The sequence below is a fragment of the Stegodyphus dumicola genome, chromosome 9 (genome assembly GCF_044657685.1).
Source record: "Stegodyphus dumicola isolate Sdum_Otavi_A_Nest chromosome 9, ASM4465768v1".
In the NCBI taxonomy this organism is placed as follows: Eukaryota; Metazoa; Arthropoda; class Arachnida; order Araneae; family Eresidae; genus Stegodyphus; species Stegodyphus dumicola.
The window spans coordinates 85454991-85473472 of NC_140776.1; the positions used below are offsets into that span (position 1 = coordinate 85454991).

At 30.8% G+C, this 18482-nt stretch overlaps 1 protein-coding gene across 2 annotated transcripts in view; it reads right to left on the reverse strand.

The window, feature by feature from the left end:
* Positions 1-18482, reverse strand: part of LIMK1 (LIM domain kinase 1) — an 85391-nt gene that overhangs the window by 43168 nt on the left and 23741 nt on the right. For both annotated transcript variants that reach the window (XM_035353502.2, XM_035353501.2), the window contains exons 7-9: positions 6067-6278; positions 5306-5453; positions 4914-5192 (exon numbers count right to left, since the gene is read on the reverse strand). In XM_035353502.2, the coding sequence (XP_035209393.1) occupies positions 4914-5192; positions 5306-5453; positions 6067-6278 (639 nt within the window). The remainder of the gene's footprint in view (positions 1-4913; positions 5193-5305; positions 5454-6066; positions 6279-18482) is intronic.

Here is an 18482-nt window from a genome sequence, read left to right on the forward strand (position 1 = left end):
TGAGATGAATATTTTTAATTGTCAGCAAAACGTATCTTTTTTTAATGGCAAACGAAAGCAGTACCTAAACGTAGAATATACACAATCGCTAATTCGTTAGTGTTGAGTAATGCAATGGCTCTTACTGCATCATTTTATATAAACAAATGAACATGCTCTGGATGCTCTAGAATACTTTTAATTTAATTTATTATTTTTTCTTATTTTTATTTTATTTTTTTATTGGTTATAGTGGAGTAGACGTTCTATAATTAGAGACTTTTTTAATTACTCTTTGAGATTTCCGGCATTCAGACGAATATTTTGTATCGCTTAGCGAGAGTTTTTTTTTTTTTTAATGGCAAAACAAAAGCACTATCTGACTGTAGAAAATACACTAATGCTAAATGAGTCAAATTTGCTGAGTAAAATAGCAGCAGATATTATATTCCTGTGACTAATGCAATGTTGGTTGGACATTTGCGTACACTCACGTTTCAAAGAATATCATACACTGTCTCATTTTGAAACATTGCTTACTTTTTGTTGTTTGCTCATTGACAGTTTTAATATTTTTTAATTTTAATTGTGTGTTGTGTTAAATAAAATCTGCGATTGTTTGGATATTTTTCCATATACATTTATTTGTGGGATAAGGGGAAAATTATGCTATTCTAGAATGAGTATTTTATAAAATTTTTAAGGAAAATATAATAATAAAGACCTAAAATTAATTCTGACGACTACCTGAATATTCTTCTCATAATGTACCCCAAATTGTAAAAATTGGATGACAAATTTAATTTATACGAATTTTTTTCCAAAGTTAGGCTTAGAAGGGTAAATTGCCCGTCCCCACAGGACGACGCATCCTGTTAATGCGCCGCTCCAAGAGAACGCTTCGGTAACAGAGGTGCCTGTCGCAAACGGGTTAAGTCTTAGAAAAGTTTTAGTGTCAAAATAGTCACTCATGAGTTCATTTACCATCGGATATACTCTTCTTCCATTAAAAATTTCTTTCTCTTAGACATCACAATATTAGTTTAACTCTCTTAATCAGGGTAAAAACTTACATCTACTATCTAAAGAAGATGTAAACTGAATAAAAATATGAGTTTCTAAAACCACAGCTCCACTCCCCATCTTCTCATAAGAGAAAAGACAAAAAAGAAATTTGAAGCATCGAAAATTGTCCAATATTTATATCACATAAAGATTCAGCAGCGCATCAGCTGGGTTTTGTTTACTTTATATCTGCCACTCATACACCTAAATGAATCATCAAAGTACTTTATGGAGACAGAGTCAACAATGTATATATTCAAATAAGCTAACTATAGTGGACACAAAGTGCCACCCAGTGATTTAAAAAATTCTAAAAGAATGTGTATGTTTGAAAGTGGATATATGATACAACCATCTAGTAGATAAATGCAAGCAGTGATGCACCAGTGCATAATCTGGCTGCTAGTGACATTTGGGACATTTTGCGTTCATTTGGGATGCTTATGACATACCTGTCTCCAGCATGCAGTCACAAAGGAAGATAAAGTCAGAAAATCAGATGTCCAATAACCATAATGATATATTATCCAAATTTCACATGAAACTTTTTTTTACGTTTTTTTTTTTTTTTTTTTTTCCCCCTTACAAAGAGTAGGAATATATAATATGACATTCAAATAAAACAGAGTATACCATAAATTGATTTTGGTTTCAATTAGCTGAGTTTTTCATCTGAAAAGCATCATTATCCATAATAATATAAGATAGTTCTGCACACTGTTTCAGCTTGAATGAAATGGATCCCCTTTTCATTTTTGACTCTTGAATGGTTGAGTAAGGTGGCAGAATTTGTCTGTCTTTTCTAGCCTTGTACACAAAATGTGAGCACCAAAGACCAATGTTTATTTGGAGTAGAATATTGTGCATACTAGCTTTCTCTTGTTAGAATAGCAGGGAAGAAGAAGAAATAAATTCTAACCTTCCCCAAAGCTGCGAACTCCATTTTTTCTTAACTTTCTGATTTAATCCAGCTTATTACTTTGTTCACTCTATTATTATAATAAAAATTACAGTTTTAGTAAAAGATAACATCTCTACTTTACTCTTCCCTTGAAACTTCATCAATCAGCCAATGGATATTGGAATTTTGCAGGCACTGATATACAGATATAAATTACACTTCTTAAAATCAATACAATATTAAGACTGTTATAGAATTCTTGAAATATTTTAATACAAAATCTGTGTTGTATAGAGTATTGCAATGTCATGAGACATTAAGCCTACAGATAATGCTTCCACAGACAATATGGACATATGGCATCATAGACATATGCTAATGTTGGAAATTTTTTAAAGGCACCAGTTAAGTTGTTCTCACAAGCATGGCAATTATAAAATTTGCATAATGTAACTGAACAAGAAAATATTTCCCTTTATAATTTTTTTTTTGTGGGGGGAGGTGAAAGCCTCAACAACTTGCATTGGAAAAAACAAAATATTAACATAGAGCTTTCTTCCCTCCTTTTGTGTACATGTAAATGTTTTGTCTCTTTAAGATAATAAATGCTTTATTACTTCACAAGCTTTCATACTTTTAATTTTATAATTTTTACATGTAATCTTACTAGATTTAATTGATTATTTAAAATCCAGAAATTTCCTAAATCCAATATTGGAGAAATCTTGAAATTTTAATAAGGTCAGATCTTGTATTCTGCTAAACTTATTCTTATAAACCCAATTCTATATAATATCAGCAGAAATTAATACTTCAGACCAAGCAAAAATAAATACTATTTTATGCATGTAAATCCTTCTTTAAAAGTAAAAAAGCTATTCATACCATGTTTTCCCATTTTCTTAAAATATAAGGCCTTTTCAAAAGAACATATATATATATATATATATATATATAGCAAAGTACACGAGGAAGAATATTCACCTCCAATTTTCGAAGGGAAACCCTTTCATATTTACATTATACATGGAGAAAACCTTGAAAGCACCCTAACAATCTGTTTGGCAGTATTCAAACATAGGTTACAAGTGTTCAGTAGCCCTATCCACTTGGCCATCTCAGATAAATGCGCAGATAAGAAATTTACAATTAGTTCGATATGAAATTTAACGTCAGAGCAAATTAATTTATATTAACTTGCATTTGTTTCAGGCAAGGATAAGAATACTGTAAATGATAGATGGAGTAACTTCTGCAAATATCAATCAGTACAATTAAATATGGTAAATCTATAGAATCCTGCCTCAAGACATTATATGACCATTCCCTATGATATTCTTTATATTAGGGATATATTGATATACTTTGTAAAATGTACTTGGAATGAGTAACATATATCCATTCTAATATAATTAAAAGCTTTTAATTTATTTTCTACCTCTTAAACTGGTAAAAACTTTAATATCATGTCAAGAAGGATATCTGGCACCAGTGACATTACAAAAGTTGGAGTATGGAACATACATTCTAGATCAATAAATTTATATTTAAATAAAATTAGCTCAATGTAAAATAATTTTGAGCCCTTAAAGGTATAACAAAAAGGTGGTTCATATCAAACCATACAGATAAAACATAATTTCTTTTTAAGAGGGGTACAAAGTTTAATAACATATGTTAAGATGGTTGGTATATTTGCATTATAAATAATTGAATTCTATGTTACACTTTTATTCAATTCATATAAAAATATTTATATTTAGTGAAACATAACTTTCCATAAGCACACAAAACTGTAAAACATGAAAATTCTAATATAACTCATAATAAATTTGATACACTCATAATAAATCTTTCAAATGAAAAGAAAATCATATTAAGACAATCTTCAGAAGCAGAGAAGTTTTTTGCAATACGGAATTGAATATATAGATATCTAAGATATGCCTTCTGTCTTTTAAGTTTAAAAGATGAATACATCAATACCTTGTTTTATATATATAACAAAAAACTGCAACCAAAATACAGCAAACTACACTTTTGGGCAGTAAATATTAAAATAGATAAATACATTTCCTACAATTAGAGCATATTTGAATTTTTATTTCTAGTTTACTTAATTTCACTTTTTGATTACTTATAAAAGAATATATAATTCCTATCTATGAAGCTATGTAACTTAAATCTGTTTTATTAAGAACAAACCATGTTTTTAGGAAAAAGCCCAGCAGGGTTTGCTCAATATATGTAGTGCAAATACAAATATAATATTTTAATACAGCATAATAGATAGCAACAAAGCTCCAGCACAGAGCTGGTTTGATGAAAAGTAAATGTTTTAACATCTTAAACCATATTACCAGTAGCAAGCCTTTATCTTGCTTGTTTTCAAACACAATTTAAAAATAGAATTCATAGGAAGTTCAGACAAAAAATTTGTGCAAATTGACAAAAATAATAAAACAGTAATTTAGAACTAAATTATTTGAATATAGTATTGATAAATTTTTAAGTTTCTTATAGTGAAAACAAAATTTTGAGAATATTAAAAAAAAAAAAAAAAAAAAAAAAACTACAAGTTGTTAGGCACAAAATAAGATACAGACAGCACTGACTCATACCTGAATATAAGATAAAAATACAATATTTAGCTATAAAAATTTATATTTAAAACTTAATCTGTAATTAAATAATATCCAGGTAACTTGATATTATTATTAAGAATTTTCATAATAAATTTGAAAATATATCAAAAACAAAATATAATTTTGCAATGTCTTAAGAATGTTGCAAAAGTTTTTATTCTAGAATCCTTTACCGCAGTAAATGATTTAATTTTAAATAAACCATTCAACAAAAATATCTTAAAAGTAAGACTTCTATTTTCTTTTTAAATAAAATATACTCTTAACAATAGCAATTTTACAATGCAAGTGACAAAAATTTAGTTTCAAATAAATAAGTTTACCATGCCCGATGCTATATCTCTTGCGAAACTGACTCTTTGTGCCCATGGCAATGTTTGGGAAAGATCATGAATAATTTCCTTCAGTGTACCTCCACTAATATATTCTGTGACTAGGTGTAATTTTTTATCTTTGTACAAAACACCTATAAAATGAAGGACATTTTCATGACAGAGAGAACGAAGTACAGCCACTTCCTTCAAGAAATTTTTTTGAGCTTCTTCATCAACACGATACAATTCTTTCATTACCATCACTTCTCCTGTTTCTCTGTGTGTAACCTAATTGAGGAAATAACCACATAATTAATTTTGTTTGTTAAAATGCTTTCATGATTATGTTCTGAAATAGTTTTTACTATAGGTTAAGAACTAATACAGTGCAATAAACATACCTGAAACACCTGGCCAAAAAATCCTTTTCCTAAAAGTTTTCCTTGGACTAGATCTGAGGCACGGAATATCCTATGATTTTTTGGCTCCACACGAAAAGATTTTGTCCGACTCAAGTCATAGGAATTTTTATTTGAAGATGATGAATCACTGAAATAGAAATTACATCATTAAATGCCAATTTACAATAAACACAGATACAGTGCTTCAGAAATAATATATTACTATACTAAAAATACATTGTGAGATTTTAACTTATCAAGGTCTTAATTAAATGATTTAAAACATAATTATATTCATAATAGTTAAAGAAAGCACTATCATTTATTAACTGATACAAATGAAAAAAAAAACTAATTTGAATGGATAATTTTATACCTATTTTTTTTTTTTTTTCATATTTTTATTCCTTAAAATTTTAGAAGTACTTTCTAAAGACTAACACTTAAAATTATTGAAACATACTGATGGGAAAGAAAATAAATTTAAAAATCCTTCCTTGTTATGAAAGTTAGACTTATAGAAAAAGAAAGAAAAAAAAAATTAAAATTCAGACTTCTGCTTTCATTTAAAGTTATATCAACTACCATTACAAAATGGCAAACATGTGTAATGAATCATAGCAAAAACATTTTAAAATGACAAATAGCTTTATATGGATAGAAAATGAATTAATAGTTTTTTTTATATTAATGGAAAATTGTAATGGAATGATTTATCAAAGCAAAGAAAACAAGGTATCAATGAACAAATTTAAACATACCATGCAAGAAACCTAGGCAATGAAGAAGATCTTTCTTTGCTTCCTTTGCCTCTTTTTAGTTGCCGTGACCTACCATCTCTTTTTTTGTACAGTCTTTCTTTTGACACTTGCTGGTGAGAATATGGAATGACTTGATGTTTAGGTATGGCATTAGGATCATGCTCAATGGTAAGCTGCAAGGGCTTGTTAGCAGTTTTAATCATTTCTTCAATCTGAAACAAACAAATGAACAGTTTATAATTTATGTTTATAATTTATGTTTTTTATAATTTATGTTTTCTAATGTAAAATGAAATTTTAATCTATTAGAAAAGAAATTTGAATATTAACCCATTAGCCGCTGGTGTTGCGTTGATGCAATGGTAAAAATAAATGCATATATAAATATAACTACCTAAAATACTTTATACCAGCAGATGATTTTGTGTAGGGAAGATTATTTCTGTAAAAAAATATTTGCCTTCAACAATCATTTTGTTTATAATAATTAATCTCATACTTTAAGCAAAATTTTCGACCGGGTATTTTTGCCAAACATATTTAACGAAAGAATCGCCGTCTTTATGAGTGATCTATTTTTAGTTAAGGTCACTGTTTATCAGAATATTAAATCAATCAGATGTTTATATTTGTGTTGGGAAGAAAGAGGAAACAGGTGTTGTGCTGACGCAACGTCAGCAGGAAACGGGCAACGTCCTTTTTTAGTCCTTCCTTTCGATGTTCTGGTTCATGTTCTGGCTGCTTTAAAAATGTCAAGAACAAGGTATCTTACATTAGAAAAAAAAACCCTTCAAGGATTTTTTAATGAAGAAACATATGATGATAATGTTAATAATGACCAGAATGAAACTGATATTGTTATTGTTCCCCCAGAAATTGCAGAACCTAGTGATGAAGAAGGGAATGACAGCATTTTAAATAATGTTATATTACCAAATGATACTGCTGGGGAAGTTGAAATTCATGTAAGAAGCAAGTTTCAGCCTTCTAAAAGCAGTGCTAGTCACACGAAAAAGTTTAAAAAGCAGAAAACTGATAACTTGAAATGGATAAAAAAGGAACCGTCAGTTATGTCTCAGGAAGAAAATGAAGAAAGAGATAGAAGAGAAACTATAATAGACAAAATACAAGGTAAAACTTGTGAAGAGATTTTCGATTTTCTTTTTGGTTCAGACATTTACTCTCTTCTTGTTGAGCAGACAAATATATATGCTCAGAAGAAAAAAAAAAAAAAAAAAAAAAAAACACGTCCAGAATTTATTTTATCTGAAGCCTACATGAGAAGATTTATTGGAATATTATTGCTTATGGGATATCATTCGTTACCTCAAGAAATGTATTGGTCTCTTGATAAGGACATTTCTGTTCCTATTGTATGAGAATCGATGTCACGTTTGCAGTACAGGAATATGAAGCAGAATTTGCATTTAGCTGACAATAGTCAAACTGACAATACTGATAAATAAGTTAAGTCTGTATCTAAACTTACTAAATAAGGAATTCCAACAATTTTGATATATTTTCTCACGATTTTAGTCTTGACGAGCAAATGATTCCTTATCGAGGCAAACATTCAGCAAAGATGTTTTTAAAAGGGAAACCTATAAGATTTGGATACAAAAGCATGGACTCTGGTGTTCATCTGATGGATATGTGTTTCATTTCGATATTTATTCAGATAAGTTGAAAGCTCCAAAATTACCAGAATATGAAGAATTTGGCCTTGGAGGAAGTGTGGTGATAAATTTTCTCAGTGTTGTTGAAACTACCACCAATCATGCTATTTATTTTGATAACTTTTTCATATCATTTCAGCCTCTCTGTCATCTAAAAAATAAAGGTTTCAGTGCTACAGGAACAATTCAGGAAAACCGCATACAAATATGCCCACTAGAAACTGTCCGTAAGAAAGATAGGAGTTATTGTAATTCCCAGTATCAAGAGAAAAACAAAATAATTTTTGTCCGATGGAACAACAATTCGGTTGTAACTGTTGGTTCAATCATTTTGTATATTTGGAAACATTTAGCCCATAAAAAAATGTTTCCCATTATTCAAAAACGCAAAGGAAAAAGGTTTTTATATCTGAGCCTCATCTTATTGAATAATACAGTGCCCAAATGGGTGGAGTCGATTTATGTGACAATTTAGTAGCCAATTACAGAATAAGGGTTCGTGGCAAAAAATGGTGATGGCCAATATTTACTAATTACATTAATGTAGCCTTTATAAACGCATGGAAAATATCACAACTTTCTACTACTGGAAATAAAAAGTCTCTTTTAGATTTCAGGCGTGAGATTGTGTTATTCCTTTTGCAAACTCCTATTGAGAGTGTAGAATTAGCCAGAAATAGATCAGCAACAGGAAGACCTAGTAAATTCAGCATTAAAAAACTACTGCATGGAGATGGTAGACATTTTATTGTAAAGTCCGATGATAACAAAAGACTTTGTTGTAAAGTGTGCCATAGCCAGATTGTTTATAAATGCAAAGTATGTAATGTAGCTTTACATCATGATTGTAGCGAAGCTTTTCATGCTTGAATCTTTCAATTGAAATAATCTGTATTTGCAAAAGAAATATAATGTATATTTTAAGATTAAATTAATTACAAGTAAAGTCATTTGTATATTTATAAAACGTTATACAGCTAAAAAGTAATCCAGTGCTTCACTCAAAGGAAACATCATACGAGTACAATCTTGCTCACTAAACATTCGTAGTCTTATTCCGCTGATGTTGCGCGAACACAACACTCGCTTTTCCCACAGGTAAGAGCATTATTTTTATTTTCAATGTAAATCTATCTTATAAATGCTTGATTTAATATTTGTTATTATTTTCATGAGAAAATAATCATTCCTTGTAGTTTTGGCGGTTAATGGGTTAAGAGTTACCAAAGTACAGGGTTTGTTTGCATATTTTAAAAATATGTTGATATCAAAATTTACAGTTTTCTAAAGAGAAATACATTGCAATTAGAAAGTGCTGTAAAGACCACAGAATTAACATTTCTAAAGTAAAATGAGCAGTATTATTCTTATTAAAAACTCCCAACCATTGTCTTTCATAGCAGATGTACAAAACAAGTCTAAATATCCCTTTATCTATACGTAGATTCTAGTATCAACCAACAAACTTACAAAAAGAAGATTAATTGAGCACAAAGTTCATTCTGTTATAAAACACCATGAGGGAAATTTTCAAATAAAATATCTATAGCACAGTAACAGTTTCTAAGCCACTTTGTAACAGATGTGAATATAAAACTTTATCTACAGCACACACATCCTGGCTGCCTGAAATGGGGAAAGATGTCATTAGTTTAGATTATTTATCTTCCACATACAGTACATTCCTATAACAGGAAATGGCATATGCCTCCATGGCTTTATTTCTAAAATTAGGGGTACAAGAGCAATATGGATGGCTGCCAGGAAGGATGGAAAAAATAAATAAATAAAATAAGTTAAAACAAAAAACATTCTTTAGCCAGTATAACAGTAAAAAATGATAAAGCAATTAAAGCAGCACTAATGAGACTGGAAAGAATGCTAAAAACAGTATGGCAAAACAGAAGGAAATTTTAATGAAAAAATGTAGCTTTCAGAACAAAGACAGAAAAGTCCAACACTTTCTGACTGGAATGCTCCACCAATATAATTCTAGCTGTCAAGCAAAATGCAGGACTAGAAAAAATTTCTCTTGAATCTGACCTGATAACAATGTGAGAACAAATTGCAAGGTTTTGTACAAGTAACAATTTGTGTCCCCTGCATTTAGTTACATTGTTCAAAAAGTGTGTATGTGCTCTGCAGTAAGAAGTCACTAGTGTTGGAGGTGCATGACCAGTGTGACCCCTTTTAGTACTTTTGCGAATGAAAAATTTATCTACTCTCATAAATTGACTGCACATCCTGGAGAGTAAGCCTTTGACATGTAGGTAGGGGCTTTCTTCTCCTTAAAAATCTCAACCTCTGTCAAAGTGCTTGCTCCCCATGAAAAGACAGGCATTTAGAAGTTAAAATTTATTTTTAAGGAATATTTATAAATTAAAATAAAATTTATTTGTTGAAAATGCAGAGGAGAGGAGAAGGGGAAAAAAGTTCAAAAATTAATGGTAGTATAGAAACACCATATTATAAAAATGATATATAAAAGAAGCTCTGAAGCCCTTTATTCAGAGTTCAGGCTAGAATTAATGCAAAACAGACTGCAGCACAATTTCAGCTCTGTATGTCTGGAAGCCACCTACAAAACTGCACGATTTAGGTTGCTTCATACCACCTATATACATGAAGAGGATTCCTCATTATTTGTATACCAATCTCAAGGCCTCCTGGGCTTACTGTAGTTCTAAAAGAAAAAGTAACTGCAAAGGAGTGCACTGAAATTTTAACTGATTAAATCTATTCTATAACATAAAAATTATTTTCTGTAGGAAATGGCATTTTCTCCTGGACATCGCATTCCACCAAACTCATTATCAAGCCACTGTAGACTGTTTTAAAGAATAAAGTTATGAACTGGTAACCACCACCAATGTCTTTAGAGAAATCTGCCCAGTTTCTCAATGAAGAATAATACAATATTCCCTTAGTCACCAATTGACAGAACTGCATGCTAAAGATGGTTTCAATCTTCATTAATAAAAAATTTCTTCTAATGTGTATGTAAACAAATTCTCCTGTATATGCAAATAAATTCTGTGGGTTGAATGAGCTGTTTTACCTTTTTTCATACCATACGTATGCATTTCATTAAATAACTTACTTCAAAAAAAAATTTAAGATATTTTTCAATCATTAAAAAATTACAAAATGTACAACAGGGAATATAGTTTTTTCTTCTACTAATAAAAATAAAATAAGCCTCATAAATATCAATATGCTGCTTATTTAGGACACATTGACACATGCTATTGGAAAATAAATAAATAAATAAAATAAGGAGGTTTTAGGTATTCTTTAATATATCACAGCAATATGACATTACTCTGAGAACATAAGGGAAGGCAAAAGTGAAATCTCTTGAATTTACTATGGATGAAAATAATAATTCCAACACGAATCTGATATAATTATGATGACTACTGGCAATTCTGAAAATTGATTTTTTAATATGTATGTGTGTATGTAAATGCTAGCTTTTTCTAATAATATGAAGTGAAAATACTTAATGTAAAATATGTTTTTAATGTAAAATACCCTTTAGATCATAAATACTTCATTATTTCATAAATCACGATTTCCTATTTTTAATTTTACAATTTCTACATGCCATCTAACTAGATTTAAACTGATGATCTAATATCTGGAAAAATCCCAAATCCAGAATCGCCAAAGTCCGGATTTCGGACTTTGTATTGTATATATATATATATATATATAATGATAGCAAGAAAAAAACGGAGCAGTGTTGATGCATAATAGCTATATAGGATAGATCGAAGATCCATATTGAAGAGGAAGAAATCTGATTTACTAATATGTTGACTTCGTAATATCTAAAAAAAATTGGCAGTTGAGGCAGTTTTAATTCCATTTTTATTTTCAAATCATATTTGTGGACACAGTTCACTTGGTACTCTAGTCATGCCTATTCAAGAACATTTACATTTTTGATATTATTGCGGAAGCGAGCTCAGCGAAATAGCATACAAGCACTGCACAGACAGAAGCTAAAGTGCGTAGTTATCCAACATGGAAATGCACGAAGAGAAAGGGTTTTTGATTTGAGTTAAAAATTTCAGTTCTCAATTATTATGTCATCAGTGCTGTGTAGGCCATGCAAAATGGAATGATCTACAAATGATGCAATCCAGAGATGTTATTACAATTTTTAAAATAGAGAGGGAGAATTAAAGAGTTGTTATTAGTTTAAATTATAATTTTGATTTACAGATTTTTTTTATCTTAGATATTCCCCCCTTTAAAGAGAAACTTGGTGAAAGGAAAGCCTTTTTAGAAAAAAAATTACAGCAGTAGCAAAAAAAGGGAAAATACGACAGTGAAAAAAATTATAGAATTTCCTATAAATAATTTTTTAAATAAATTAAAACTGAAAATTCTATTGAAATTTAAAAGTCTTCAAGTTCATTTTTCTGTGAAAATACTATAAAAATGTGCCAATTTTTTTCAAATGGTATCTGGAAGAATTCACAGCTCTGTAAAATATTTGCTTGAATATCAATCATAATCAATATTTCACACTCCTTAGCTTGAAGATCTTCTGTAAAATTTGTTGTTGTCAATATAAGACCAAAATTTTCTTTTACAGATTCTCAAAATTTGAATGAATTATTCATAAAATAATCCACATTTTCTTAATTGTAAAGCAATGTAAAATGATAACAAAATAAACTTTGATAAAAATGGGCAAATCCTCTGCAATGCAAATCAGCGAGACAACTTGCTGATTGCTGTGAGATGCCTAAATACTATTATTACACATACAAGCCTCTATTCCTTAATAAAGGTACCTGGCCTCTATTACTGCATACTCACCAAAGTTTACATTTATAATTTATGGCCATAAAAATCTTCAAACTAGTTAATTGAAATGAAAAAAATATACAAATACTAAAATGTAAGACACATAAAATTCTACATTGACTTACAATAATAATATGGACCACATAATTCTCTGAATACAAAATAAGAAAATAAATTCCATAATTATATCTGTTTAGGGAAGGCTTTTAAACCTTTTCAAATATAAAAATTTCAAACACATCCATTAACATTACAAAATCATGAAAAATGTCAAAATATTATAATGTAATTAAATTTTTATTTGAAACACCATTTAAAATAATACACAGTACAAAATCCCAGACGTGGACTCGTCGAGACTTCTGCGATTCTGGACATTTATAGACATATAATACAGACAGACATACATTTATATACAGTCAAAAGTCGTTAATTCGGACACCCATAATTCGGAATGATCTATAATCCGGACATCAAAACTAAAAACTTTCTGCGCATGCGCCGCGTTGACACATGCGCATAGGCGTTTACGCGTGCGCGTAAGACCTTTTACGACTGCACATATCAGTGTGCGCAAGTGCAGAATACGTTTTCGCGCGCGTTTTATGTATAATGGACGTATAAGCTAAAATTATCTAATTATCTATTTCAGTTAATGTTGATGATTGCGTTGTTCCTTAATTTTCGAATTGGATCCGGCTTATTATTTTTTGCAGACTGTAAGAGCAATTTTATAAAAGTAAGCTTAAACTTTCGATTATATCAAATAGAATTTCCGATATATATTTGTTAATATGTAAAGGATCTAAAGCGAAAGTATGTTTTGAAATCCGAAATCTGTTTATCAATTTCACGCTGCTCGGCGGGGGGAACGCCGCGCCGCGGCGGGCGCGTAATGAATTGGAAGTTGATTTGTCAGCACTAGCCTTATCTTCAGCGCAGATGTTTTTATTTGGCTTATAATTCCTTACCAAATGTAGTATTTCATCTCGATATGCTCCGTCTTTGATATGATTTAAAACAAGTTCCTGGTCATTATAATTCGCTTCCGATAGCGAAAAAAAGTAACAGAGGTTATTGAAAACGAAAAAATTTCGATTGACAAATTAGTCGGTGTTCTTGACACAGAAATTATAGGACTTGAACAGCGGAACTTTGTAACTGAACAAGAAATTATGTCTGTTTAATAGAATTAAAGAGAAAGTATTATCACATGAAACGAAGCAAAACTTAAACAACTTACATTAAAAGAAATGTTTAATAAAGTAAACAAATAAATATTAAGCTTTTTCTTTTTGCAAATTTTGATACCCTTTAGATAATAATTGTTCTTTATTTCATAAATTACGGTTTCATATTTTTAATTTTAGAATTTCTGCATGCCATCTTACAAGATTTAAACTGATGATCTATAATCCGGAAAAATCGATAATCCGGAATCGCCGAAGTCTTGACGAGTTCGGATTAACGACTTTTGACTGTACTTTTTATCTTGCATATATATATGTACTGGGTGGTTCCAAACTATATGCAAAAAATGTAAAGGCAGGTAGAGGGGACCTAATTAAGCAGATTTTGTATAGGAATGTGTGTGCGGTAATGCTGGGTTGAATGGTAGAGAGTGCTGATGGGTGCGGCATATAGAAGCGCTGCACTAGCTGGATTCTTCATTTTCCACATGAATCTCAAGCAGCACGCATCATTACACCAATGTGGAGCTTGCCGACATGCATTTCATGTATGGGGCTTCACAAAGAATTGGATTAGCTGCCCAAAGGTTGTACAGAGGATAGGAATCAACCAGATCATAGAACATTCGAAGGTCTTCATCAGAAGTTAAGCACAATGTATACATTACAGACAGTGCATTGTTTTATGTGTCCAGGCATGATAGTGGCATTGGAATTGTTTTGAGGACCTTGCATGAAGACAGAATGCATCCGTATCATTTACAGAGAGTGCATGCAACGACCCCTGATGATTATCTTCCATGTCTCAACTTGGCTCATTGAAACTTACAGCATACTGTACGCAATCAAACTTTCCCTGCAGGTGTTTTATTCACTGATAAGGCTACCTCTACGCGGTCGAGTATGTTTAATATCCATAACTCTCACTTGTTGACTCATTACAAACCACATGGCACAATAACACATGCTTACCAAGAAAGGTTTTCTATTTATGTTTGGGCAGGCATTGTGCACAATAACTTAGTAGCACCGTACATTCTACCTAGTCGTTTAACTGGTCATATGTACAGCATCTTCCTACAGGATGTCTTACCTGAACTTTAGTCGATGTTCCTCCAGTTGTTCTCAGACGAATGTGGTTCCAGCACGATGGAACCCCAGCTCACTTCAGCCGGAACAACAGGAATCACCTGGACGCTGTATACGGCCAGCATTGGATAGGATAGGGTGGACCAATTCCCTGGACCCTGGGTTCTCCTAATTTAACCTGCTTGGACTTCTTCTTTTTGCGTCATATTAAAAGCCTTGCGTACAAGAGCCCCATCACATCTGCAGAAGATCTTGTTGCCCACTTGTCTGCTGCTGCTGCACATCTGTTCAACATGCCTGACGTCATTTCTAATGTACGCTGATCCATGCTCCACCACTGTGAATCTTGTATCACTATTGGTGGCTGCTCTTACCTATTGTAAACTGTTAATATTTTTTCTTTTGTCTTTAGTTGTCTTTCCAGACTTCTGTGATTCATACTATTTTACGTGCTAGCACTTTAACGCAACATTACCGCACACACATTCCTATATGAAATCTGCTTATTCAGACACCCTCTATCTGCCTTTACATTTTCGGCATATACTGTTGAACTACCCTGTATATATACAAAGAAATGCCTTACCCTCTAAGACAGTTGAGACAGACTTATCAACTCATTCGCTACTAATGATTCCTTTTCCCCATTTATCTCATTAAAAAAATTTCTGAATAATTTTTCATAAGTAGTGGCAGGATCAGAAAACTAGTTACCGAAAATATAACTGCAGACTTATTTTAATTTTCAAATAGTTTCTGTATTTGGATTTTTATCAAGGAGATATTTGTGAATTCTCTTAGAGGATGATTCTGATATTTACACCATTAATCACACATTTAAAATTTCCTTGCAATTTATACCAGTTTCATATAGTCTGCATTTTATTCACATGTTTATACATTACCACTGCTATTATTCCTATGTTTATACATTTTTGCAAATTGTCAACCGGCTCTGAGTGAGGTAAACCTGTATTATTAAATACTTTCTTTTATGCTTATATAAGCAAATTTGAATATTTTTAAATTACTTTATCTGCATTTTAAAGTAAGTTATGCATCAAAATTTCATGTATTAATACATGTTTCATGATTTTATTTTCTTTCAATGTATTCATCGGCACAGGGTGTAACCACTGTGGAAGACCATAAGATGCTACTGGCAATGCCTGTTCTGTTGATGATTCAAATGAAAAATGAGAATAACTCATTTTCTTGTTTGAATAATTTTGGAAAACAAATACCACAAAGCTATTTTCTTCAAGTCTTAAAAGTCATACTTAAGTCTGGAAGTGTGGTGGACGGCAGGACATTTCTCTGTCTCACTGATCAAACAATTAAAACATAAATTGCACCACGTGTGCTTGCATATGATCATGCAAAGTCATCAGTGTACAATGGTTCGGATGTTGAAGGGAAAAAGTCAATTTTTATATTTGACTAGCAGCTTCGCTGCCAGCCTTCGTCTGGCTTTTAAATGTACCGAAAAAATGGCTGAAGGGAACACCAAACGTTAAATTTAAAAACTGCGCAGAATTTTACTCTGCAGAACAACTTCATAAAAAAAGTTATTACATAACCCAAATTACAATGAAATAAGCAATATCCCTTAATACAAATATTAATTATCCTAATAAATAAATTAACCAACTTCCATTTGCAAAATATTAAGAACTCAAATGGTATAAAGGAGGTTAAGAACTTTGTTTCCTAAAAAAAATCACTCAAAACTTTTCAATATCTTAAAAGCAGTGAAATGAGCAATAAATAACATAAAAGAATACAAAAAATTCTGAAAAGCAAAGTATAATTAATGATATTTTATCTTATATTATCAAGAGAAAAAATTGCAATAATAAGCTATATCCCTTAATACAAATATTAATTATCCTAATAAAAAAGTTAACCAACTTCCCGTTGAAGAAAAAAAATCATGCAAAACTTTTCAATATCTTACATACAGTGAAATAAGCAAAAAATAACATGAAAGCAACTCAAAAAACATAAAATTCCGCACAGAATTTTACTCTGCAGAACAACTTTATTTAAAAAAGTCAATAAAAATGTATTATATATATATATATATATATATATATATATAAATGAAAATGAAACATGCCAATCTCTTCGAAACAGTGACATAAGACATACGATGAAATACTGTTGCCAAACTCATATTTCTAAAAGAATGAAATTATTCAAAATGATGTGATTTCATCAAAAATCTATCAACAACAATAAGACAGGAAAATTGTTGCCAAAAATCACATTTTTAAAGATGTGAGATGTGCATCCGGAAGCTTCATTTAAAATTTTTTAAAAAAATACAAAATATTATCATTTTTTCAAAATTCTTTTTGTAAAAGCAGTCGCAAGGTTGAAATTTTAACGTGTCCAAAAATCAAAGAAAAATAAACTGTACATTTTTAAACATAAACTTTTTTAGAAAAAATTGCATTGAAAAGGTATTAAGCTCCCTTTGTTAAATAAATTTGTATTTAATTGATTTATTGAAACACAAAATTTATTTTAAGTTCATAAAATAGCTAAGTGCCTACGTTTCATGACGATGCGAAAATGGAGTGTGTAGAGTACAATCTCGCTTTCCTATAGACCATTATGTCTCAAAATGACGCGATTTCATCACAAAACATAAAATAAAAAAATTTCGAATGCGAATTTCGAAAAAATCGCTTTGAGGTGCACTGGCTCTTGTCTAGATGGACCTATGTACCAAATTTCGTACCCGTGGGTCTATTAACTTACACGCAGCGCGAACGAAAGACACACACACACACAGAGACAGACTCTTTCTTTTATTATATGTAGAGATGGTATATTCAGTAAAACAGTCGGTAAATGCATAAAATTTTATCTAATGCTGCAGTTGTTTAAAAAATAGAAGGATCATAATAAAATCCGGATAGTAGTTGCATACATCGTATTTTTTCCTCTATACTTGGTATCTTTACCTTTCAACCAGTTTTCAGATATCCAAAGACATACAGCTTGATGTTCTGACACTTTTCCAACACTGGTTGAAAAAATACTTTTGTAAAGAAACCATTTTTAAGAGTTCCTTTTAACATCCAGGGTTGTATATAAATTTTGACACTGGTTAGAATTCTAATTTTTAGTACTATGTAATTATATAATTTTCAGAATTTTCGAAGGGTGAGCTGCGAACCGGAAAGAAAAAAACAAAAAAAGCAGTCAAAGGCCACGTGTGGCCTGTGGTCATAAGTGTGACATGTCTGCTGTAGATTAACATCTAAGTCATACGTAAACATTACCATAAATTTAGTCTTCATAGTGTTGCATAATGACATCAATTACTTGGATAGCACTACATTTTTGGCTTCTAATACTGCATCACAGAAAACCTCTTTTTTCCTCTCAAAATGCTTCAAATGGGATAAGCAGCATTATACTGCTGGAATTTCTTAATTTCTAAAAAACACACGGAAGTCATCAAGATTCAAATTTCAGAAGCACAGACAAATTTCGCATTCCTTTATATTGTGCAGCATAATCATGTATACTAGTCCTATCTGAAGGTTAAGTTATGAATTGTATGGCATCAGTTATTCAGTAGTGCATTTTTCCATCTATGTAAGAATGTTCTGGATAAAGATTAGCT